The 24,650-nt window shown below is 39.6% G+C and overlaps 1 protein-coding gene across 6 annotated transcripts in view; it reads left to right on the top strand.

Moving 5' to 3' along the window:
• The window catches only part of LOC134337540 (BTB/POZ domain-containing protein 2-like), a 43,922-nt gene extending 19,995 nt beyond the window's left edge, over positions 1-23,927 (top strand). For all 6 annotated transcript variants that reach the window (XM_063032653.1, XM_063032650.1, XM_063032648.1 and 3 more), the window contains 5 exons: positions 3,198-3,395; positions 5,267-5,459; positions 8,089-8,176; positions 17,853-17,999; positions 18,948-23,927. In XM_063032653.1, coding sequence (XP_062888723.1) covers positions 3,198-3,395; positions 5,267-5,459; positions 8,089-8,176; positions 17,853-17,999; positions 18,948-19,109 — 788 coding nt within the window. In that variant the 3' untranslated portion in view covers positions 19,110-23,927. The remainder of the gene's footprint in view (positions 1-3,197; positions 3,396-5,266; positions 5,460-8,088; positions 8,177-17,852; positions 18,000-18,947) is intronic.
• Positions 23,928-24,650: the final 723 nt, after the last annotated feature.

Below are 24,650 nucleotides of genomic sequence, written 5' to 3'. Positions count from 1 at the left end.
TCACTATGATTTTGGCAATCTCACTATGTTTAATTGGGGTGTATAGTACAAAACTACTCGTTTCTGAGGTTAAATCGCTTGTAAATTCTATCTATCAATCATTGTAATAAGAATGATATTGTGCACTAATAATGAACTTTACAACTTCATACAGCCACATGGCCAGTTGTCAGTCTTTGTAGAACTGTGCACAAAACGACTGTATAAATATATCTTCAGACAGCTCTCAGATTCCGTATATGTAAATGTAGAAAGCATTGGATTCTGCATTAATACTCTTTCATTGTTTATCGTCGGATACTATTGCCATTGTCACAGCAATAATTACAATTCAAGCAAATTTATCTGCAGGAGATGTTTACACAACATAGAATACATTTCCATATTTCTCGCTGTTCCCATCTTTAATACAAAATTTGCTATTTAAATACATTAAATCACTCTTGTATGTAACCTTTTGTATTTAAATAGAAATAATTCAGTTCGGTAATCCGTTGGTATGACATAACAAGCATATTATTTATTCAATATATCAATTTTAGTGATTTGTAGATTTTGTTTGGTATTTACAATTCCCTCCCTAATCTGCTGCCCAGTAAAACAATGCACTATTTACAACTTTTAACGGTGCACTTTTAAATTTGCACAAATTATGATGTAAATTAACCAGAAATCAAGGCATGAAAATACAATAGGTTGGGAATTTCCAAAGTGCAAGTTATTATTTATTTTTTATTTTGCTCTTCTGCCTTGTCTTTCTTGGAAGTCTTTGGTCTATCTAGGGCCAACCTAATTCTATTATTTTTTGATGCATCTTAACATGAGTCCACAATTCAGTCAGTTATTACAGTTGTAAAGAGTTTAGTTTTGGTTGCATTGGGTGTTCTAGTACGTCATCAAAACAACAAAAAAAAATCACAATATATTGTACTTCCAAAGATTAAGAAGCTCATACAGATTTGAGTTTGATATGAATTAAAATTCTGAAGTTTAAAAGACATTTTGATGCTCTGTAGCTCTGTAGACAGGATTTAGCAGCGGTGGTTTTCTTTTTAACAATCAGCTCTAGAGGCAGCAGGTCTGGATCAGTCACAAGGCCACTTAAAAAAAGTAAGAAATAACAACAACTTGTATTCATATAGTAATCCAAAAATCAAAATACTGCAGGTGCTGGAAATCCTAAAATAAAACAAACTGCTAGAAATATGCACCAGGTTGTCAAGAAGGAACTGTTGATGGTGTTTGACCTGCTGCATTTTTGTAGTTTTTCCTGTGGTATTTATTGAAGTCCCAATGTCCTTCACAACATGATCAAACAAATTTTGACAGTATGCGATGTAAAGAGATAAGAACAGCTAATCAAAGCTCGATGTCACGTACCCCATGACGGGGATAAAGAAACCAGCAGAAATAGAAACCATTTTGGAGTCCAGTATTGCTATAAACTACTAATATTTATTAGTAACTACGCAATACAGTAGTGTCAATGTAAATAATCACACAGGTTAGCAATGATTATATATTAAAGTAAGTGTGGAATATATATGTATGAAAACCAAGCTGCTTTAAGTCTAGGAAAAAAGATACAGTCTTACGATGTTGAGTGAAGTTCAGTTCAGTTTGTGGTATTTAGTTGATTAGTGATGGGGAGAGAGAGAGAGAGAGAGCGAGAGCGAGTTGAGTCTTCAGGTGAGCTGTCGCCATTGATCTTTTCGTCGTCCTCCGAAATCCTTCACAAGTCACCGACTGTGACTTTAACCAGGGGGACCGGTTTTCCTGTGGTGGAGCTATCACCTCGGCAAGGGTGGACACATAGCCAACTCCCCACCAGTCAACCCCTTCTCCTTCACTGGAATAGCAATTTGGATCGATCTGCCTGATCGATCCTCCAAAACCCAATTTCTCTGCGGGCACAACAATGCTCATTCAGTGTCCAGATCATGTGTCTGAGGTCTGTATCATCTGACGTCCTATTTATTTCTCTGTGCTGAGCATCACCTGTCGTTCAAAAAGTCCCTCCTTCCTTTGTCTGCAAAGAAATGCAAGCAGGCAACCTGTCTTTGAAAGTAACATCAACAACCTGCTTTCGGTCACCATAGCAACTTTCGAGCTGCTCAGTGCTGTCTCCAAACCCAACTCAGTAGAAATCCAAAGTTACTTCCACTGCATTAAAGTGACAGTCCAACCATTAATTCTCCCCCTCCCCCCTCCTCCCCCTCCTCCCCCTCCTCCCCCCCCTCCCCCTCCTCCCCCCTCTGTTCAAAAGCAACATATCGGTGGTAAATAACTCACTCCCTCTTTTCAAAAGCAACAGTTAATAGGAGTACTCCAGGATCTCCTCACATCGGGAATGTCTGAAGTTTAGAGGAGAGATTTTTTAATAAGAGGATTTTACAGTTAGAGCCATGATGGCATCGACAATTAATGGAATTACAAGAGACCTCTCAGGGTTTTGAGATGGGAGTTTGAAAGCAAGGGGGGGAAAATGGCAGTTTTTAAAATAGTTTGTTCCATACATGAGTTCAATAGTTTGTGCTCCTATTTTGCTATTATTTCTACCTATCATAAGCAATTTTGTTCACCTGCATCTAAACTAGAAACTTCACTGCTGAAATGGTGATGATTTATATAACCATATAACAATTAAAATTCATATAGATAACTGACCCCACCTAGATGCTTATAGGACCATGACTGTTCTCCAAACCCATATTCAGTGTATATGTATTTATTTCCTGCATGCATGTTTATTTTTTTAATTCTGTATTTTGACAGTGTTCTATTTGCTGACCTATCTTTACCAGATACGATAGCAGTCATCGGGTTTTGGAGAAATGTCATGGTTCTCTAAGCAGCTAGATGGTGATCAGTTAGCTATATAGTTGGTACCTTCTCAAATTAAGCTTCATGCTGGGCAGGATAGCAGTCATTGGGTTTTAAATAAATGTCATTTTCCTCTAAGCCACTTGGTGGCGCTTAGCTATATAATTGGTATCTTTTCCTCAAAGTGAGCTTTTAGATTCTGGAGTAGTTGCCCCATTTACAACAATTTCTTTAATCACAGTGGTTCAGAGATTAATATGTGCATTTGTTTCAACTAACAAGCCTTTATGGGTGCTCTGGTGTAGTATATTTATCAAAAACATTTTTCATTTTGAAACTGGAATTGTTGGCCTTAATGTTGGTTTATGTTACAGATACACTAATGGCGGTGCTAGAACGTGACACTCTAGGAATCCGAGAAATTCGGTTATTTAATGCTGTGGTTCGTTGGGCAGAAGCAGAGTGCCAGCGACAGCAGCTTCAACTCACACCTGAAAATAAACGTAAGGTGTTAGGAAAAGCCTTGTCGCTCATCCGTTTTCCACTAATGACTATTGAGGAGTTTGCAGCAGGTAATTCTGCAGTAGTAGAGTTGAATTAATTTAATTGTTAATACTTTGCATTATTATAGCACAATGGCATTTTAGAACTGGCAAAACTTTATACTGTTTTGAGATTTAAATCAATGAGTACTTTAGTGGTATAGTATAGCATACTTGATCTCAACACATGAACATAGCTAAAATTGGATAACTTCTGCATTAACTTGAAATACTGAAAAAACAGTTATATTTTCCTTGTAAATTTATTAGGTTGATTGAGTGAATGAATGGAGATAAATCAATACACTTAATCAAGTTGTATTTTTTTTCCTGATGTCTGTTTAAAGAAGCAGTTGCTCCCTAAACTTAGCCTTTTTATTGGTTCAAACTGGTTAGCCTTTTATCTCTCTAAAAATAAACTTGAAATGAAAAGTCCGTGAAAATTACAAAGATGGTATGTAAGGTTGGGAACTAAGTTAATCCCCATAATAATCTGCTGAGTGTCACTGACGAGGTTGGCCACAGCCCAAACTAAATCTGTTTGGCTGATGGTCGACATGCTCCTGCGCAGAAATGGCACTAGTCTTGTCAACAGGTTACAGAGCAATTACGAACTATGGTGCCTCAGAAAACTGTAGAGTTCCACCCCCGTTAATGTCTGCATAATTGCAAGTGCATCTTAAAGAAAATGATTGTCATTGGTTCCTACTTGTATTAAGTATAATTGTCTCTCTGCAAGTTAATTATTTCTAATGTGCTTTGAGCTGTTCAGTGACTGTTGTGTGAGAGATTACATGGGTCATGTAAGACTCCTTCAGAAAGTCAAACTCTTTTAAAATCAGGCTTTAAAAAATGAAGAAAATAATGTTTTTATTGTATTTGTGAATAAATTAAATGGTTGCTTATTGTAGTGGTCACTTGAAAACAAACCAAAACCACTTAGACTCTAAGCGCGAGGAGTTGATACTGTATGATGCGCTATCCATCCAGTAACTATGTTCCAAAATCAAAGAATACGTTCAATCCTTTATTATGAAACCAGCAAAATTAACAACCTTTAACAATTAAAAACTAATGAAACTAAAGCTAGCGATATAACAAAATAAAGTCTTAGCGTATTTAAATGTACTTAAGCCAAGCATTCTTAAATATATTCAAGCGGTCAACGAAAAGATATCAGCCCCGGCCCACTCCCTGGCTGTACCCAAACTAGACTAAACGAAAAACGAAGCATGGATATATAACTAAGCTCTTCGCTTCTTCCACACCCCCAATCCATGTGACAACTACCAATAGTAAACATGGAACACAAAATTGATAGAAATGGATATATGGCTCCTACACTTATGGTTAATTTTACCTTCAATTTATGGCAAATGCTTTATTTGGCATTCTTTAGAGTAGTCTTCAGATCCACCATAGTTGTCATTTCCTAAATCAATCCAGTTCCGTTGTGCTTTTGTTCACCTATGCTAACATGCTCTAATGTAATGCTGTACACCAGGGGTTCCCGTCCTGGGGTCTGTGGACCCTTTGCTCAGTGGTATTGGTCCATGGCATAAAAAAGGTTGTATATCAAAATATCCATTCTGCAGCAAATGTAAACATAAAATATAAACAAGCTGTTTGATTTTGAGGAACATTTTAGAAGGACATGTCCACTGATCAATTATACCATCTGCACTCCTTATTATAAAGCATTGAATACCATTTGAGTATTAACTTCTCCTTCAACCCCAGAATAACTTAAGGCAATGGTTTTGAAATTGACTTGGTCTCAATAAGTACTAAGTAAGAAATCTGTTGACTATCTAACTTCTAGGAGTGGAGTTTGCTGTAACAGTATCAAATAACATAACATGTATTTCTCTCCTCTCTCCCCAACCCCCCCCACCCCACAGGACCTGCACAGTCAGGAATTCTAACAGACCGAGAAGTTGTTAGTCTTTTCCTACATTTCACAGTCAATCCAAAGCCTCGGGTAGAGTTTATTGACAGACCTCGTTGTTGTCTAAGAGGCAAAGAGTGCAGCATCAATCGTTTCCAACAGGTGGAAAGCCGTTGGGGCTACAGTGGTACAAGTGACCGGATAAGGTAAAGTGTTTCTATGCAAACTAGTTTCCCCAAGGATTATGTGTATCTGTAAGCTGTGATGTGATACTGAGAACCATGGACCATAATGTACAAGACTGGTACTTTTTTAAAAAAATCTCTGCTGGGTTAATTGTTAGGTATGTAAGTTAGTTAATATACTAGCGACTGTTAATGGTTAACCTTCCAGGATTTCTCCCTCAGTTTCCACCAAAGGCCAGAGAATTCAGTTTTTCCCCCCATAATACTAAACTAAACTGCAAATAGTTACTGGGTTGCTTGTGTTATTGAACTAATTTTGCCAGCTAAATTGGTGCCTTTCCTCGGAGAGAGAAAATGTGAGGAAAGTTTCATTTGCCCTTCACTCAACCCTAGAACATCTGGACAGTGAAGTTGCATACACCATGATGCTGTTCGTTGACTACAACTTGGCTTTCAAAATTAATCAATAAGCTCTAAGACCTAAGCCTCAATGTCCACAAGAAAATGAATCTTAAGATTGTATATGGTGACTTTGATAATGAATTTACTTTGGACTTTGAAATGAGGTCCTTCTGGATATGTTTGTTAAGCCAGACCGCAATGAAATACAGTAAATCACAAACTTTAAAGATGGGTGGTGGTGTTTGGATATCCAGTGTCCCCAGCTAATCAATAATGAGGTTAATTTTTTAATAAGTAGGGATTTTATAAAAAGAAAAACTTACTATATTCAGTAATATCCTGCCTGCAAATAGCAAAAGAAAATCTGCAGATGCTGGAAATCCAAGCACTTCACACACAAAATGCTGGAGGAACTCAGCAGGCCAGACAGCATCTATGGAAAAGACTAAACAGTCACTGCTTTGGGCTGAGACCCTTCATCAGGACTGGAGAAGAGTCTCTGCCTGAAATGTCAACTAAACTCTTTTCCATAGATGCTGCCTGGCCTGCTGAGTTCCTCCAGCATTTTGTGTGTGCTGTCTGAAAACAGGTTTAATATACATTTAGCAGCAAGTATCAAAAAGTAGTTGAAAGTGAGATTGCAGCATTTTAGGGAAAGGAGTGATAGGCTAGGTCTTTCAAAGAACAGGCATAATACCTGTATTATTTTAGGTCAGTTGTATGATTTCTGTTCACAGATCTTCCCCTTTTTTCCCCTCAAGAAAAGTATGCAGGTATTTTTCATTGGGTACTCAGTTGCCCTACTGCTTGATGACTGAAGGAGGTGTAGTTAAAAATGAGATGTCAAACTGTAGGGTTGCTAAACAGCAGGCAAAAGACAAAGCAAAGTGATCCCACACTCAGTGGATCAGATTCAAACTCTACTATCCTGTCGCATCCAGGGAGACACCATTGACTGGAATTTCAGTTGACTACAAGAGCAGTTTAAGAGTCTAGATATCCTGTGTTTAAGCTTTTCCACCACCTTCGAGTTTGCAGCCAGCAGCACAGTACAGTTCTCTTCACTTCTCCGGTGTCGTGCAGTTCCAACAGGACTCAGTTTGTTACTGTTCAGGGCCGTGCAGTCAACTTGGTTGGCATCCCATCCATTCACTCCCTCGATTGCTGTCACATTGTAACTGTAATATGTACCTTCTGCTAAAGGCAGTGCCTGTCTCAGGGAACTTCCAAAACCCATGACTTCTACTACCATGTAAAACAAAGGCAGCAAGGGCATAGAAACATCACCACTGCTAGCCACACACATAGTAACTTTCTATCCCACCCCCAATAACACTGGCATAGTACCTTCACCAAACGACTGCAGTCATTCAGGAAAACACTGGCATACACTTCACAAGGGCATTTGAAAGTAAGACAACAAAGTTGTCATTGAGAAAAGATTCTGTAGACACTGGAAATCTGGCACAACACAGACAGACACAAACCTATTGATACCCAAATCCCGGAAAAACAAATAATGGAAATAAAATAGTTTTGCAGAACACTCCATTCAAAGAATATTTTGAGAAAATTATATTTTTATTATTGATAAAAGCAATATTACTGAGGCATCACGGTAGAGTAGCTATATTATAGCTTGGGGCGTCGGAGTTCAATTCTGTCACTGTAAGGGGTTTGTACATTCTCTCAATGACCGTCTGGGTTTCCTCCAGGTGCTCCAGTTTCCCTCCACAGTCCAAAGACGTATCAATTAGTAGGTTAATTGCTCATTGAAAATTGTCCTTTGATTAGGCTCATGTTAACTAGGTGGGTTGTTAAGCTGAAGGGGCCTATTCCAAGTGGTATCTTTAAATAAACAGATAAATGAGATTTAAGTAGGTGCATCATATTCAGTTATATTATAAGCAATTATTTTCATATTTAATATTGGAAACAGGAAGGTGGACCTACACCTATGAAGTTTAAGAGAAACTGATTCATTGAGGAATAGTTTCGGCATGTAAAAATGCAACTAAAGCAGCAACAAGGACCAAGAATAAATGTATGAAAAATGTGACAGTAACTAATCAAACCTGACCTTGATTATATACAGTTAATGTAAGATGTACACCACAGGAAAGGAATTCGGTGCTGTTTGGAATGTCTCTCAGATATTTCATTATAATGCCTCAGAAAATACTTGACTTAGTATTTTGGGAGACATAGTTAAATTGTACTAATATTCTATGTATCTTTAAAACCACAGGTTTACAGTGAATAGGAGGATATTTGTAGTTGGGTTTGGCTTGTATGGATCAATACATGGGCCCACAGACTACCAAGTAAATATACAGGTAAAAATATTTATTTGTAAAACACTTTCCTTACATAGCAATGTCCCAAAATCCTTAAACACTGGTACTCTGTTGTATTTTTTTGAAGTGCAATGGGCAGTTTAAGGTAAAAGTTCCCACTAACAGCTGTATGACATAATCAGTGAATTAGTTTGCTATAAATGTTGGTTCACTAAATGGGAAGAACTCTCAATTCTTCAAAGTCCTGCTTCGAGATCTTTTATATCCATCTGAGGAAACAATGGGGCCATTGTTCTAACACGCTGTGATAACAGTTAATATTATGCTTTCAGTACTGAAGTGGAGACAGTCAGTTCTGACTGACAAGGAGTTACAAACTGAGTCATTACTGACTATAAGCTGATACAGCCTATGCTAACTATAATTACTGTTAATGGAAGAATGTAGAGCTACTTGAGAGAAGTGGATGTATATTAGGCTATACCAAGGGTTCCCAACCTTGGGTCCACAGACTTCCTCGGATAATGGTAGAGGTCCATGGCATAGAAGTTGGAAATACCTGGCTTATACACTTATGTATAATATGACTTGTATTATAAGATGACTGTGAGGAGAAATGAAATTGGGGTATAACATTTTAATAATTTTCTTTAGATTAAAAAAAAATCCCTGTTTCTAATTATTTCTGTAGTTGTCCAAAATGAATGCAGGTTGACTATCAGTTACCGGAAATGCCTGGGGTCAGTGGTATTTTGGATTTAGGAATTTGGAATATTTGCATCCATATAATAAGTCACATTTGGGATGAGACACAAGTCTAAACTAAATCCATTTATGTTTTTTATATATATACACACACACACATGTACATACCATGAAGGTAGTTTTATATAATAGTTTTGATAATTTTGTGCATGAAACAATAATATGCGCATTGAACTATCAGAAAGGTAACCTATCACTATCTTAACCACCCAGGTGGACAGTCGGTGGCTGTTAGGCATTGCATCATTCCTGACTCTGAATTTACAGTATTGTGCAAAAGTCTTGGGGATATGTATGTAACTAAGTTGCTAGACTTTTTCATAGTAATATGGTAATTTTATGTATTGCACTGTACTGCAGCTGGAAAAACAAATTTCTTGACATTCTGTTGCAAGAAAAGGTTTGTGAGCCATAGAACCATAGAACATTACAGCACAGAAACAGGCCTTTTGGCCCTTCTTGGCTGTGCCGAACCATTTTTCTGCCTAGTCCCACTGAACTGCACCTGGACCATATCCCTCCATACAACTCTCATCCATGTACCTGTCCAAGTTTGTCTTAAATGTTAAATGTGAGCCTGCATTTACGACTTCATCTGGCAGCTCATTCCACATTCCCACCATTCTGTGTGAAGAATCCTCCCCTAATGTTCCCTTTAAACTTTTCCCCCTTCACCCTTAACCCATGTCCTCTGGTTTTTTTCTCCCCTTGCCTCAGTGGAAAAAGCCTGCTTGTATTCACTCTTTTATATACTTCTATCAAATCTCCCCTCATTCTTGAGCATAGAGGAGCATAGTTTGTCTATTATAGTTACTCATTCTTGAGTAACTATAATAGACAAACACAATCTGCCTAAGCTAATAATACACCAACAATTGTACTACTACTTGTCAATACTGAGTACACCATTTCATCAATCACAGTCCAGGTGCAAAAAGTAAGTGAACCTCTGGGGAATGCCTTGTACAAAAGCAGTCTGGAGTCAGGTGTCCCAATCAATGAGATGAGATTAGAAGCGTCAGTTGTAGAGATGCCCTGCCCTATTTTTTTCCAAACAAAAACAGCACCACACAAAGTCAGGTTACTGACAGAGCCTGCTCTACTCAAGAAAGATCTGCTTTTGTGCACCATGCCTTAATCAAAAACAATTTTCAGAGGACCTTAGAAGAAGAATTGTAGAGATGCATGAAGCTGGAAAAGGCTATAAAAGCATTTCTAAAGACCCGAGTGTTCATCAGTCCACAATAAGAGAAGTTGTGTACAGTGGAGGAAACTCAGTACTGTTACTACTCTCCCTAGGAGTGGGTGCCCTGCAAAGATCACAAGAGCACACCATGCGATGCTGAAAGAGGTGAAAAAGAATTCAAGCATAGCACCAAAAGACCTGCAGAAATCTCTAGAATTTTCTAAAGTCTCTGTTCATGTATCCACTATAAGAAAAACACTGAACAAGAATGGTGTTCATGGAAGAACACCATGGAGGAAACCACTGCTCTCCAAAAAAAACATTGCCTTAAGCCAACTAGAGGGGAGGCTCTACTTGATCTGGAATTAGGAAATGAACCTGGTCAGGTGTCAGATCACTTGGTGGGAGAGCGTTTTGGAGGTAGTGACCACAACTCTTATCTCCTTCACCACGACGCTGGAGAGGGATAGGAGCAGACAATTTGGGAAAATGTTTAATTGGGAAGAAGGAAATATGATGCTATTAGGCAGGAACTTGGGAGCAGATGTTCTCAGGGAAATGTGGCAAATGTTTAGGGAACATTTCCATGGAGTTCTGCACAGGTATGTTCCATTGAGGCAGGGAAAGGATGCTGGAGTTGAAGAACTATGGTGTACAAAGTATGTAGAAAATCTAGTTACTAAGGAAAGAAAAGTTTATGAAAGGTTCAAGAAATTAGTTACTGTTAGAGCTCTAGGAAATTACAAGGTTGCTAGGAAGAAATGGAATTAGGAGAGCCAGAAGGGGCCATGAGAAGGCCTTGGTGAACAGGGTTAAGGAAATCCCCAAAGCATTCTACAAGTATGTGAAGAGCAAAAGGATGAGTCTTGTGAGAATAGGACCAATCAGGTACGATAATAGAAATTTGTGCATGGACTCGGAGGAGATAGTGGAGGTACTTAACAAATACTTTACTTAGTATTCACCAGGGAAGAAGTCTTGGCAATTGTGGGGACTTATAGCAGACTGAAACGCTTGAGCATATAGACATTAACAAAGAGGATGTGCTGGAGTTTTTGAAAAGCATTAAGTTTCATATGGTCACCAGGACCAGATGAGATATACCCCAGGCTACTGTGGAAAGCGAGGGAGGAGATTGCTGAGCCTCTTGCAATGAGCTTTGCGTTATTAATAGGGACTGGAGAAGAACCGGAGGATTGGAGGGTTGCAAATGTTGTTCCCTTGTTCAAGAAAGGGAGTGGAGATAACCCAGGAGGTTATAGACCAGTGACTCTGACTTCAGTGGTGGGCAAGTTGTTGGAGAAGATCTTGAGAGGCAGGATTTATGAGCATTTGGAGAGACATAGTCTGGTTAGGGGTAGTCAGCATGGCTTTATCAAGGGCGGGTCGTGCCCTACGAGCCTGATTGAATTCTTTGAGGCTGTAACAAAACACATTGAAGATAGAGCAGTGGATGTAGTGTATATGGATTTCAGTAAGGCATTTGATAAGGTTCCCCGTGCAAGGCTCCTTCAGAAAGTAAGGATGTGTGAGATCCAAGTGTCGTACTCGATCAGACCCGATGCAATAGCAATTATACCACAAATACACTGATACATGTAATTCTTTTCAAACCTTTATTCTCTACTCATAGCATGCTATGGGAGAAGTTACAAACTGATCTCCCAAAAGAGCCAGTCCAGAAATTGCCCCCGAATTACACAATTCTCCACAATTTATAACGTTGATCAAGTAGCAGGAAATTTTACGATTACAAGTTTAGACAATATTAGAATCATTTCAATCACATGCTAAGATACAATTAGATGTAAGATAATCATTGGTCAGTAAGTTATAATTATTTTAAGCCAAAGCTAGCCCATCAGTTCCTCATTCGGACCCTTCCCCTTTTCTCTAGAACATTCTAGCCCCTACACTATACTTCCCATATTTAGCTATACCTTGAGCTGCTTCTGCAAGATCAGATAGTTCCTTATTTGAGCCTTTGCCTATCTTTAGACAACAATGACTAGTACATCACCCGTTGCAGAGTGAAGCTTCTTTCTGACTTGTCCAAAGCAGTAAGCTAAGGCACTTACGAGGAATTCTGCAGATGCTGGAAATTCAAGCAACACACATCAAAGTTGCTGGAGAACGCAGCAGGCCAAGCAGCATCTCTAGGAAGAGGTACAGTTGACGTTTCGGGCCGAGACCATTTGTCGGGACTAACTGAAGGAAGAGCTAGTAAGAGATTTGAAAGTGAGAGGGGGAGGGGGAGATCCAAAATGATAGGAGAAGACAGGAGGGGGAGGGATGGAGCCAAAAGCTGGACAGGTGATTGGCAAAAGGGATATGAGAGGATCATGGGACAGGAGGCCCAGGGAGAAGGAAAAGGGGAAGGGGGGGGAAAACCCAGAGGATGGGCAAGGGGTATAGTCAGAGGGACAGAGAGAGAAAAAGGAGAGAGAGAGAATGTGTGTATATAAATAAATAACGGATGGGGTACAAGGGGGAGGTGGGGCATTAGCGGAAGTTAGAGAAGTCAGTGTTCATGCTATCAGGTTGGAGGCTACCCAGACGGAATATAAGGTGTTGTTCCTCCAACCTGAGTGTGGCTTCATCTTTACAGTAGAGGAGGCCGTGGATAGACATATCAGAATGGGAATGGGATGTGAAATTAAAATGTGTGGCCACTGGGAGATCCTGCTTTCTCTGGCGGACAGAGCGTAGGTGTTCAGCAAAATGATCTCCCAGTCTGCGTCGTGTCTCGCCAATATATAGAAGGCCACATCAGGAGCACCAGAGGCAGTATATCACCCCAGCCGACTCACAGGTGAAGTGTCGCCTCACCTGGAAGGACTGTTTGGGGCCCTGATTGGTGGTAAGGGAGGAAGTGTATGGGCATGTGTAGCGCTTGTTCCGCTTACAAGGATAAGTGCCAGGAGGGAGATCAGTGGGGAGGGATGGGGGGGAGGAATGGACAACGGAGTCGCCTAGGGAGTGATCCCTGTGGAAAGCCGTGGGGGGGGAGGGGGAGGGAAACGTGCTTAGTGGTGGGATCCCGTTGGAGGTGGCAGAAGTTACGGAGAATAATATGTTGGACCCGGAGGCTGGTGGGGTGGTAGGTGAGGAGCAGGGGAACCCTATTCCTAGTGGGGTGGCGGGAAGATGGAGTGAGAGCAGATGTGCGTGAAATGGGGGAGATGCGTTTGAGAGCAGAGTTGATGGTGGAGAAAGGAAAGCCCCTTTTAAAAAAAGGAGGACATCTCCCTCATCCTGGAATGAAAAGCCTCATCCTGAGAGCAGATGCGGAGGAATTACGAGAAGGGAGTGGCATTTTTGTAAGAGACAAGGTGAGAAGAGGAATAGTCCAGATAGCTGTGAGAGTCAGTAGGCTTATAGTAGACATCAGTAGATAAGCTGTCTCCAGAGATAGAGACAGAGATCAAGGAAGGGGAGGGAGGTGTCGGAAATGGACCAGGTAAACTTGAGGGCAGGGTGAAAGTTGGAGGCAAAGTTAATGAAGTCAACGAGCTCAGCATGCATGCAGGAAGCAGTGCCAATGCAGTCATTGATGTAGCGAAGGAAATGTGGGGGACGAATACCAGAATAGGTTTGGAACATAGATTGTTCCACAGAACCAACAAAAAGGCAGGCATAGCTAGGACCCTTACGGGTGCCCATAGCTACACCTTTAGTTTGGAGGAAGTGGGAGGAGCCAAAGGAGAAATTATTAAGAGTAAGGACTAATTCCGCTAGACGAAGCAGAGTGGTGGTAGAGGGGAACAGGTTAGGTCTGGAATCCAAAAAGAAACGGAGAGCTTTGAGACCTTCCTGATGGGGGATGGAAGTATATAGGGACTAGACATCCATGGTGAAAATAAAGCGGTGGGGGCCAGGGAACTTAAAATCAACGAAAAGTTTAAGAGCGTGAGAAGTGTCACGAACATAGGTAGGAAGGGATTGAACAAGGGGGTATAAAACCGTGTCGAGGTATGCAGAAATGAGTTCGGTGGGGCAGCAGCAAGCTGAGACAATAGGTCTGCCAGGACAGGCAGGTTTGTGGATCTTGGGTAGGAGATAGAAATGGAAAGTGCCAGGTGTGGGAACTATAAGGTTGGTAGCAATTGACGGGAGATCCCTTGAGCAGATCCCCATCCCTCCCCACTGATCTCCCTCCTGGCACTTATCCTTGTAAGCAGAACAAGTGCTACACATGCCCTTACACTTCCTCCCTTACCACCATTCAGGGCCCCAGACAGTCCTTCCAGGTGAGGCGGCACTTCACCTGTGAGTTGGCTGGGGTGATATACTGCATCTGGTATTTTATATATTGGCGAGATCCGACGCAGACTGGGAGATCATTTCGCTGAACACCTACGCTCTGTCCGCCAGAGAAAGCAGGATCTCCCAGTGGCCACACATTTTAATTCCACATCCCATTCCCATTCTGATATGTCTACCCACGGCCTCCTCTACTGTAAAGATGAAGCCACACTCAGGTTGGAGGAACAACGCCTTATATTCCGTCTTGGTAGTCTCCAACCTGATGGCATGTACATCGACTTCTCTAACTTCTGCTAATACCCCACCTCCCCCTCGTACCCCATCTGTTATTTATTTATATACACACATTCTTTCTCTCTCCTTTTTCTCCCTCTGTCCCTCTGACTACACCCCTTCTGTCAGAAGGGCCGTATTATGATAATTGTGGGAGATTTTAACATGCGAGTGGATTGGGAAAATCAGGTCGGCACTGGATCTTAAGAGAGAGAATTTGTAGAATGTCTACGAGATGGCTTTTTAGAACAGCTTGTTGTTGAGCCCACTAGGGGATCGGCTGTACTGGATTGGGTATTGTGTAATGAACCGGAGGTGATTAGAGAAATTGAGGTGAAGGAACCCTTAGGAGGCAGTAATCATAACATGATTGAGTTCACTGTGAAGTTTGAAAGAGAGAAGCCGAAATCTGATGTGTCGGTATTTCAGTGGAGTAAAGGAAATTGTAGTGGCATGAGAGAGGAACTGGCCAAAGTTGACTGGAAAGAGACACTGGCGGGAAAGACAGCAGAGCAGCAGTGGCTGGAGTTTATGCGAGAAGTGAGGAATGTGCAAGACAGGTATATTCCAAAAAAGAAATTTTCGAATGGAAAAAGGATGTAGCCGTGGCTGACGAGAAGTCAAAGCCAAAGTTAAAGCAAAGGAGAGGGCATACAAGGAAGCAAAAAATAGTGGGAAGACAGAGGATTGGGAAGTTTTTAAAAGCTTACAAAAGGAAACTAAGAAGGTCATTAAGAAGGAAAAGATGAACTATGAAAGGAAGCTAGCAAATAATATCAAAGAGGATACTAAAAGCTTTTTCAAGTATATAAAGAGTAAAAGACAGGTGAGAGTAGATTATAGGACCGATTTATATAAAAAAAAAATGATGCTGGTGAAATTGTAATGGGAGATAAGGAGGTGGTGGAGGAACTGAACGAGTATTTTGCATCAGTCTTCTCCGAGGAAGACATCAGTATACCGGACACTCAAGGGTGGCAGGGAAGAGAAGTGTGCACAGTCACAATTACGACAGAGAAAGTACTCAGGAAGCTGAATAGGCTAAAGGTAGGCAAATCTCCCGGACCAGATGGAATGCATCCTCATGTTCTGAAAGAAGTAGCTGTGGAGATTGCAGAGGCATTAGCGATGATCTTTCAAAAGTCGATAGATTCTGGCATGGTTCCGGAGGACAGGAAGATTGCAAATGTCACTCCGCTATTTAAGAAGGGGACAAGGAAGCAAAAAGGAAATTATAGACCTGTTAGCTTGACATTGGTGGTTGGGAAGTTGTTGGAGTCGATTGTCAAGGATGAGGTTACGGAGTACCTGGAGGCATATGACAAGATAGGCAGAACTCAGCATGGTTTCCTTAAAGGAAAATCCTGCCTGACAAACCTATTACAATTTTTTGAGGAAATTACAAGTAGGCTGGACAAGGGAGATGCAGTGGATGTTGCATATTTGGATTTTCAGAAGGCCTTTGACAAGGTGCCACACATGAGGCTACTTAACAAGGTAAGAGCCCATGGAATTACAGGAAAGTTACGTACGTGGATAGAGCGTTGGCTGATTGGCAGGAAACAGAGAGTGGAAGTAAAGGGATCCTATTCTGTTTGGCTGCCGGTTACCAGTGGTGTTCCACAGAGGTCAGTGTTGGGGCTGATTCTTTTTACATTGTACATCAGTGATTTGGATTATGGAATAGATGGCTTTGTGGCTAAGTTTGCTGATGATACGAAGATAGATGGAGGGGCCGGTAGTGCTGAGGAAACAGAGTCTGCAGAGAGACTTGGATAGATTGGAAGAATGGGCAAAGAAGTGGTAAATGAAATACAATGTTGGAAAGTGTATGGTTATGCACTTTGGCAGAAGAAATAAATGGGCAGACTATTATTTAAATGGGGAGAGAATTCAATGTTCTGAGATGCAACAGGACTTGGGAGTCCTGATGCAGGATACCCTGAAGGTTAACCTCCAGGTTAAGTCGGTGGTGAAGAAGGCGAATGCAATGTTGGCATTCATTTCTAGAGGAATAGAGTATAGGAGCAGGGATGTGATGTTGAGGCTCTATAAGGCGCTGGAGAGACCTCACTTGGAGGACTGTGTACAGTTTTGGTCTCCTCATTTAAGAAAGGATGTGCTGACGTTGGAGAGGGTACAGAGAAGTTTCACTAGAATGATTCCGGGAATGAGAGGGTTAACATATGAGGAACGTTTGTCTGCTCTTGGACTGTATTCCTTGGAGTTCAGAAGAATGAGGGGGGACCTCATAGAAACATTTCGAATGTTGAAAGGCATGGACAGCGTGGATGTGGCAAAGTTGTTTCCCATGATGGGGGAGTCTAGTATGAGAGGGCATGACTTAAGGATTGAAGGGCGCTCATTCAGAACAGAGATGCAAAGAAATTTTTTTAGCCAGAGGGTGGTGAATCTATGGAATTTGTTGCCATGGGCGGCAGTGGAGGCCAAGTCATTGGGTGTATTTAAGGCAGAGATTGATAGGTATCTGAGTAGCCAGGGCATCAAAGGTTATGGTGAGGAGACAGGGGAGTGGGACTAAATGGGAGAATAGATCAGCTCATGATAAAATGGCGGAGCAGACTCGATGGGCCGAATGGCTGACTTCTGCTCCTTTGTCTTATGGTCTTTTGCCTTTTGGAGACAGAGCTTCTGGGAGTATAAAGGTGGCAACTGGAGATGCACCTTATTTCTATTAAGCTTAATGAAAATATGCCGTGAGTAAAAAAAACTGTTCTCCATACAGTCATTTTTGTAATGTGAAAATGATGACCTGTGACATCTTGTAATATTCAATTTTGTCTGTTATCATAGCAAAGGAATTTGGCACTATTTTAAGTGTTTTTTTAAGTTGTAGGAAGAAGCTGTAAACATTATTTAGTAAGAATTACTGAGATAAACTGTTGTAAAGTACAAAAGAGGCAAGGAAAGACATTAAACATAGATATACCAATACGCTATATATATTTTTCCGAGTAATATTTTTCCGAGTAATTAGGTTTTTGGTATTTCTAATGTCAATCGCTGAACACACCAAGTGCTCTTTGTTAGTCTACATTTAGCATTCTAAGCAAGTTCTGTTCAGTCAATTTGCATCTGATTACAGGAGATGTAAATCATGCCTTTAGTCATATATTATCTCTAAAAATGATTTGCAAGCTTTCACATTTTTTTTTACAACTGCTGTTAAAACAATATACTGATTGAGATATGTTGCATTTTTAGATTATCCACACTGACAGCAACACAATTTTGGGACAAAATGACACTGGCTTTAGCTGTGATGGATCATCTAATACTTTCAGGGTTATGTTCAAGGAACCAGTGGAGATTTTGCCCAATGTTAATTATACTGCAAGTGCAACATTGAAGGTATGTTTATAGATTTGTTTTGGAGGTTACTTGGAGAATGATTCCAATAGTGAGACAGTTTAGGAGCAGCGGGTACAGCCTCAAAGTACAAGGACGTCCCTTTAGATCGTGGGTTCCCAACCAGAGGTCCATAGACCCCTGAGTTAATGATGGGGGTCCGTGGCATAAAAATGGGTTGGGAACCACTCCCTTAAAAAATAGAAGAAGACGAATTTCATCAGCCAGAGGATGCGGGAATCTGGAATACATTGCCACAGATGGCAGTGAGGGCCAAGTCAATGGGTATAGTTAAAGCAGAAGTTGATACATTAATGATTAGTAAGGGCATCGAAGGTTACAGGGAGAAGGTAGGAGAACGGTTTGAGTAATAAGTCAGCCATGAGCAGACAAGATTCCTCCGGGTGCTGTAGTTTCCTCCCACAGTCCAAAGGCGTGCTAGTTAGTAGGTTAATTGGTCATTGTAAATTGTGTGATTCGGTTAGAGTTTAATAGGTGGGTTCCTGGGTGACGCAGCTCAGTGGGCTGGAACGGTCTGGTCTGTTCTGTACCGTATCTCAAAATAAAATCTCATAGGTGTGCTTTCTTTTTTAAAAAAAAATCTTCAGGTGGCCTTGTAGTGTTTATTTCAGCTTTTCCAGGAGGGAAAATACTTGTCTGTCTAAACAGTGTTTATTCTGCATTTTCCTCTACACCAGCTCTACTTCTGTTGATCTGTGGAAAATGTTTTGTATTTAATTTGAGCAGATTAGAGGTAATCATACCATGCGTCAATTTAGGTGGTAATATGAACGTGCAGCATGCTGTCCCTCTAGACTCTTTCTGAAAAATCGCTTTTTAAAGATTCCTTTCTCTTATGTCACTGTTTTCAATGCCTTATTGTTTATACAAATTTTACTTGGTTTCTGTCATCAATGAAAGATTATTTAAAAAAATTCTTTTGTGCTGTAGGGGCCAGATTCTCATTATGGAACAAAAGGACTTCGTAAGGTCATCCATGAATCTCCAACAACAGGCACAAAAACAGTCTTCACATTCTGTTACGCTGCTGGGAATAACAATGGAACATCAGTAGAGGATGGGCAAGTCCCAGAAATTATCTTCTATACGTAGTCAAGTTCAATGGGACCTTGAGATCTTCATTGGTCTCTCAGATACAAACTGATTGTATGCTATTGTATATTTGAAATGAAGAGTAATGTGCCTACTACTAGGCACAAGTTTTGAATATTGTGCTTTATTGGCTGACAGTGTAAAAAAAAAGCTTATTTTCCCTTTTTCCTCCTCCTTGGCTCTGTATTGTCACAGAATGTAGGAGTATTGTTATTGTGGTGCCAATTTTAAGCAGTTGTTTTGCTTAATGATGTGAGAAATGCACTTATGTAATGAGGGCTATCGCAAAGCTGAGTGTCTAAGCCTTGAAGTTTCAGATTAAAAGACCCACAGCACTATTATAATGAAAGCCAAAGACATTACACTGCATATAAGGAGAGCTTCAAATTACTGTATAAACATATTACTATGTAGAAACTAGATTATACCAGCAGTTTATAACATAAATGACAAAATCCAGATCTTTAAGTGGGGAGTATGTTAACTCGTAATGTTTAACAACGTGTATTAGTAAATGTTTATTAGTACCAAAAGGCAACTAGAAAACTAAAATACGTCAAATCTAATTTCAGCTTTTGCTCTCCAATTAACATTTTGTGAAGGGTGTATTCCTTACAGTTCAGTGGAAAATCTCTCATTCTATTACCGTGATAACATATTTAGCCAGTTAAGTATGGGTCCAATTTCTAGGGAGGTTTCAAGGTAGTATGTTTCAACATACTGAAGACTAATGCTTTCTGTTACTGGTGTAAAATACAATTAAAGCAAGTATACACAGCATGGCTTTTACGTGGTTTCAAGAACTGTTATTCCATAACTAGTAAATGTAGGGGAGCATCAAATTTGATATCTACTGGGTAGTTTGATATGTTTTTCAAATGTAGAGAATTCCACTCTGAATTTTGTGAAAAGACTGAGTTGCTGAGATCTATAATTGTTTTGTAGTGGGTGATGCACTCTAGGTGGAACAAAAACAGAACAAGAACAGTGATTTGTCAATGGCGACTGTATGATGCAGGTCAGTTTTAAAGAAAAGATCTCCAATCAGGAAAAAAATGACAACATTAAAGCTGCAGAGATTTGGGAAAATTCCAAGGATCTTTCCAAGAGTTACGTTGCATTCTCTCCACGTTATATTTGTAAAAGAATTAGGTCAAGCAGTTTGGAGGAAAGAATGATCCTATTCCTCCAATGATTTTCAGGCTACACCTTAACAGCATTTCCCTCCCTCCTCTCCCCCCCTCCCCCCACCAAAAGCACTACTTCTGCCTCCACTTTGATATCACGCACATTATATTTAGTTATGATTTATTTACTTGCCCCAGACACTAGAAAACATCAGACCTTTGAGGTTCTCTTTAAAAACTGGTTTAATAGAAAAACATTTATTCTACAAATGAAGAAAGGTTTGACTTGGATGCTGAATTGGTTTCACCTTGGCATAAGATAGTATTTATTTTGAAAATACAGGGATATTCACACAAAGAATGATATATATTTCAACACTGAAAGAACTAGTTGTAGATGCACACTGAACACAGTTACTCCAGTCCCATTTCACCTGTGTTCTGCTGTACATTTTTAAATGTAAAATCATACTTATCTATATATAGCTGTAGCAAACACATTTGTAATTTAAAAACAAAAAGCTGGAAATACTCAGGCCAGATGGCAGTGTTAATATTTCAGATTATTGACCTTTCATCAGAACCCAGGAAAAAAATTAGAAATCAAATGTAGTTTATGCTGCAGGAGAAGGAGAAGGGTAGAGAGAACCGATGGATTGTCTCGATAAAGGTGGAGACTAAGAGAGACTGGAATGATGCACTTGGTAGTAGTGCTGGTTGAGCAGGCTTTTTTTTTAAACATTCATATCCAGTGAACCACTTAAGAAAAAATTCTTTGTGTTTCCCTGTGATTAAAACTGTGAACAGTAATGCATTAAATTGTTTTTAAAATATGCTTAAACTTTAGCCTCCCTATTGTAACATATTTTGGAAAGATGTAATACTTTCCGTGTTGATTTTGTTCCCATTTTACTTGTGTGTGTCCTCTCATGGACTCAGCTTTTGTGTAACATGATTTTACTGAAACTTAAATATTTTTACCAACAGCATTGTAATGAATTACTCACAAAGCTGGAAACACAAAGGTGCTAATTGGCCAACCATCTCTAGATGAGACAGGTGTTTGTGCCATTTTGAAATTCAAATCCTGCCTTGTGAGCAATACTTGACAGTATTTTCTCTATCTTGCATACTGTCTTTGAGATTAGAAACACAAGAGATTCTGCAGATTCTGGAAATCCAGAGTAACACACACAAAATGCTGGAGAAACTCAGCAGGCCAGGCAGCATCTATAATGAGGAATAAACAATTGACGTTTTGGGCCAAGACCTGTGAGTGTGTTGCTGCAGTCTTTGACTACATATGAACCATTCCATCAGCACAGAATGGCCACATTTAATCACAATGAAGAGATCAGAAAGGAGAGAATGGCAGTTTTCCTTGCCTATTGCCCAGCTTGTACTTATACATATTAGGATTATTATTATTATTATTATTTGATTTCAGTTAAAGTATTGAACTGCAGAGTTTCATGAACATTTAAAAATGTATTTTAAATGTCACTGTTTCCTTTTGTGTTATAGTTTATTTAACAATCTCTCAGGTTCGGACAGTTTTAATGTTTTTGAAGCAGCTTAAATCACAGCACCAGATTTCCCTTAGAAGATAATAAAATCCTCAACAGAAATGAATAATGGGTAAGATAAAGAAGGTAGTGATAATAAATTAGTAAGACATGGCAAATGCCTTTTTCTGCCAATAGCTTAATAGTCTTTTAATTACGAGCCAACCTCTTTTTATAGCTGGGGCCCACTTAAAGCAGCCATGAGAGAAAATTCAGAATTGTGAAATCAAATGAAGACACCCTGTATGGAGCTCAATGATATCTTGAGAATTTCAAATAAGTTTACAATGATTCATAGTAATCTATTACTTAAATCTTCAGCTTCAACTAGATCCTCAGCTATATGCCAGTTCACACACTTATAAGGAAATGCACATCTAAAATGTTTGGTTATTCCAGGACTTCACCAATGTATTACAACTCAAACAAGAAGACAAGTTAGCAGACTGCTATTGGATATTGCAGGATTCTGCCCAACTCAGCCAGGAGGTACCTTAGTTCTGATGTCTAATGAGCCATTTATCTGAGAATTTTAGAAATAGTGCATGCACTTTACACTATTGGAATTGGCTATTGTGTGCAGTTGAACTTTGCATTTGGGAAACTGGAATAAGAACATTGTTATCTTCCCCTGGTGATGCACTGAAACTTGAAGGCTTACTAAATGGCAACATTGCTATGGCCCTTTCACCAATCAGTACACGAGTTGTGGCATTATTTAGAGAACTCTCTGCTTATTTAGACTTTGAATGTATTGCTAATTTTATTGTAGAAACTGCCTGTCAGAATTTGCAAGCAAATAACGTCATTTTTTTAAAGAAGTACTTAGAATCTTAGATACTGTAGAATGAATGTATAAAATGATAAGTAAACCTTTATGTATTCTAACTACTTAAGCCGTGAAAGCCTATTTTGTCAAGATGTCTACAGTAATTCAGTAAGTGGATGTGTGGAATGGCACTTGCGTATGTGTCAGAGAAGGTTCTTTAAAGTAGAGGATTTGAGGGAGCTTAAAATCACAGAAGCAAGATATTGTTGCAAACTGAAATAGTATTGAAACATTCCCAGAAGGGGATAAAGAGGCAATGTGGTTCAGGCAAAGCACCAGTTGTGTTGCCTTTAAATTTAAACGAACCTAATTTATCCTTGTTAAAATCAAACTGCCAGTGCAATTATAATAACCTTTACCTCTTGTCACAAAAGTCCAGGAAAGATGCTATATGGTAGTATGATTCAATTTGCTCAAACACTTGAATAGGTTGCAAGGTCTGACTCAGTCTAGAGATGCTATAGGTTCTGTTTTTATTGGAGTAGTTTAGAAAATAACAAACCAGTACATGCAGAAACCCCATTAGTTTCCATGACCATTTGAGCTGTAGTATTACAGTAAAATGCACTTTACAAATTTGCAGAGCTATGATTTTAATGAGATTGTCATTTCCTTTAGTGCCACTGGTTGGCCATTAGTGGTGCTGCAGTGCTGTTACTTAGAACCACAGTGTATTTTTTTATATTCTCATTTGTGTGTGTAACATCATTCAGAAGTACAGTTGTGGGAGGTATGGTAATCTGATAGCCCTTTAGTGGAAGCAGTGGGGAAACAGGTTGGTCAGTGAATGTTGGATTGCGAAGTAAAACAAATGCAAGAAATAGAGATTTTAGGGTAAGTTATTGGATCATTTTTCTCGGTACTGGAAATTCAACACAGAATGTAACTGAGCATTCAGCCATTTTGAACACGTAATGACATTTTAAGTGCATTAGAATGGCTTCTGTTGGAGACCATTTTAGATTGGTGGTGGCTGGTTGGAGGTAATATGCAGACTAATCGGTTGCAAGCCATTAAAGGGTTCTGATTGAAGCTTGTCAGATCAGAACAATAGACTTTTTACTCAACACCAATTTCTTATTTATGTGATTTAATAAAAAAAAACACTATTCCTGAATGTGTATAAATCCCTGAATTCAAAGTTTCTTCAAATCGTTAAATGATTATCAGTATGTGCATGTTACAATTAAGGAATACACAATAAAAAATCATTGGCAAAAACATCTAATATTGATATGATAGATGGAGTCCAAAAATGTTTCACAAATATTTGTAAAAATAAAATGTTTAAAAAATGTGTTTGTGTAATTCACTTTTAATGTCTCTGCATCTCATGCATTTACTACTTTATATGACCATATAACGTAGGAGCAGAATTAAGCCATTTGGTCCATTGAGTCTGCTCTGCCATTTCATCATGACTGATCCTTTTCCTCCTCAGCCCCAATCTCCTGCCTTCTCCCTGTATCTCCTGATAAATTATTGATAGTTGTCTAATACTTTTAAATAGATAACATGCAGGTTGTAAAGCTTTCCCATTCTCTTGTCAAATGACTGATACTGTTGTATTTGCATTTTATCCCCCTTTTCAGAATGCCTGACTGATCTACGTCCAGGCACATAATGCTGTCATGTAAATAAATGCTGCTTCCAGTGGGCAAACATGCTCACCAGCAATACTGAATGACCACAGTAAAACTGGTAACATTGCACTTTGGCAGACTAGCAGGTTTTTCCAAAATCTTTGATGTTACTTCTACCAACATCCTAACAAGCTTTCAATTTTTTTGATGTTTCACAGTATTCCAACAATTTTAACAGGTAAATTATTAAGTTTAAGGGGAGTGTTGGAACCAAGGGCCTTGCTGAGTTTTGGAGAGCACAGCAATGGGAATCCCTATGAAGTTTCTGGGGAATATTGAAAACGTCAGATGCTGAGCCATTAGGATTTCCACATTGGAGATTAAAGTATCCTGTTTTTGGTAGGGGTAATTGGAGGTTAAACTTTTTTTCCAGCAGA

The sequence above is a fragment of the Mobula hypostoma genome, chromosome 24, assembly GCF_963921235.1.
Source record: "Mobula hypostoma chromosome 24, sMobHyp1.1, whole genome shotgun sequence".
NCBI lineage: Eukaryota > Metazoa > Chordata > Chondrichthyes > Myliobatiformes > Myliobatidae > Mobula > Mobula hypostoma.
This window is presented reverse-complemented; position numbering and strand designations above follow the sequence as displayed.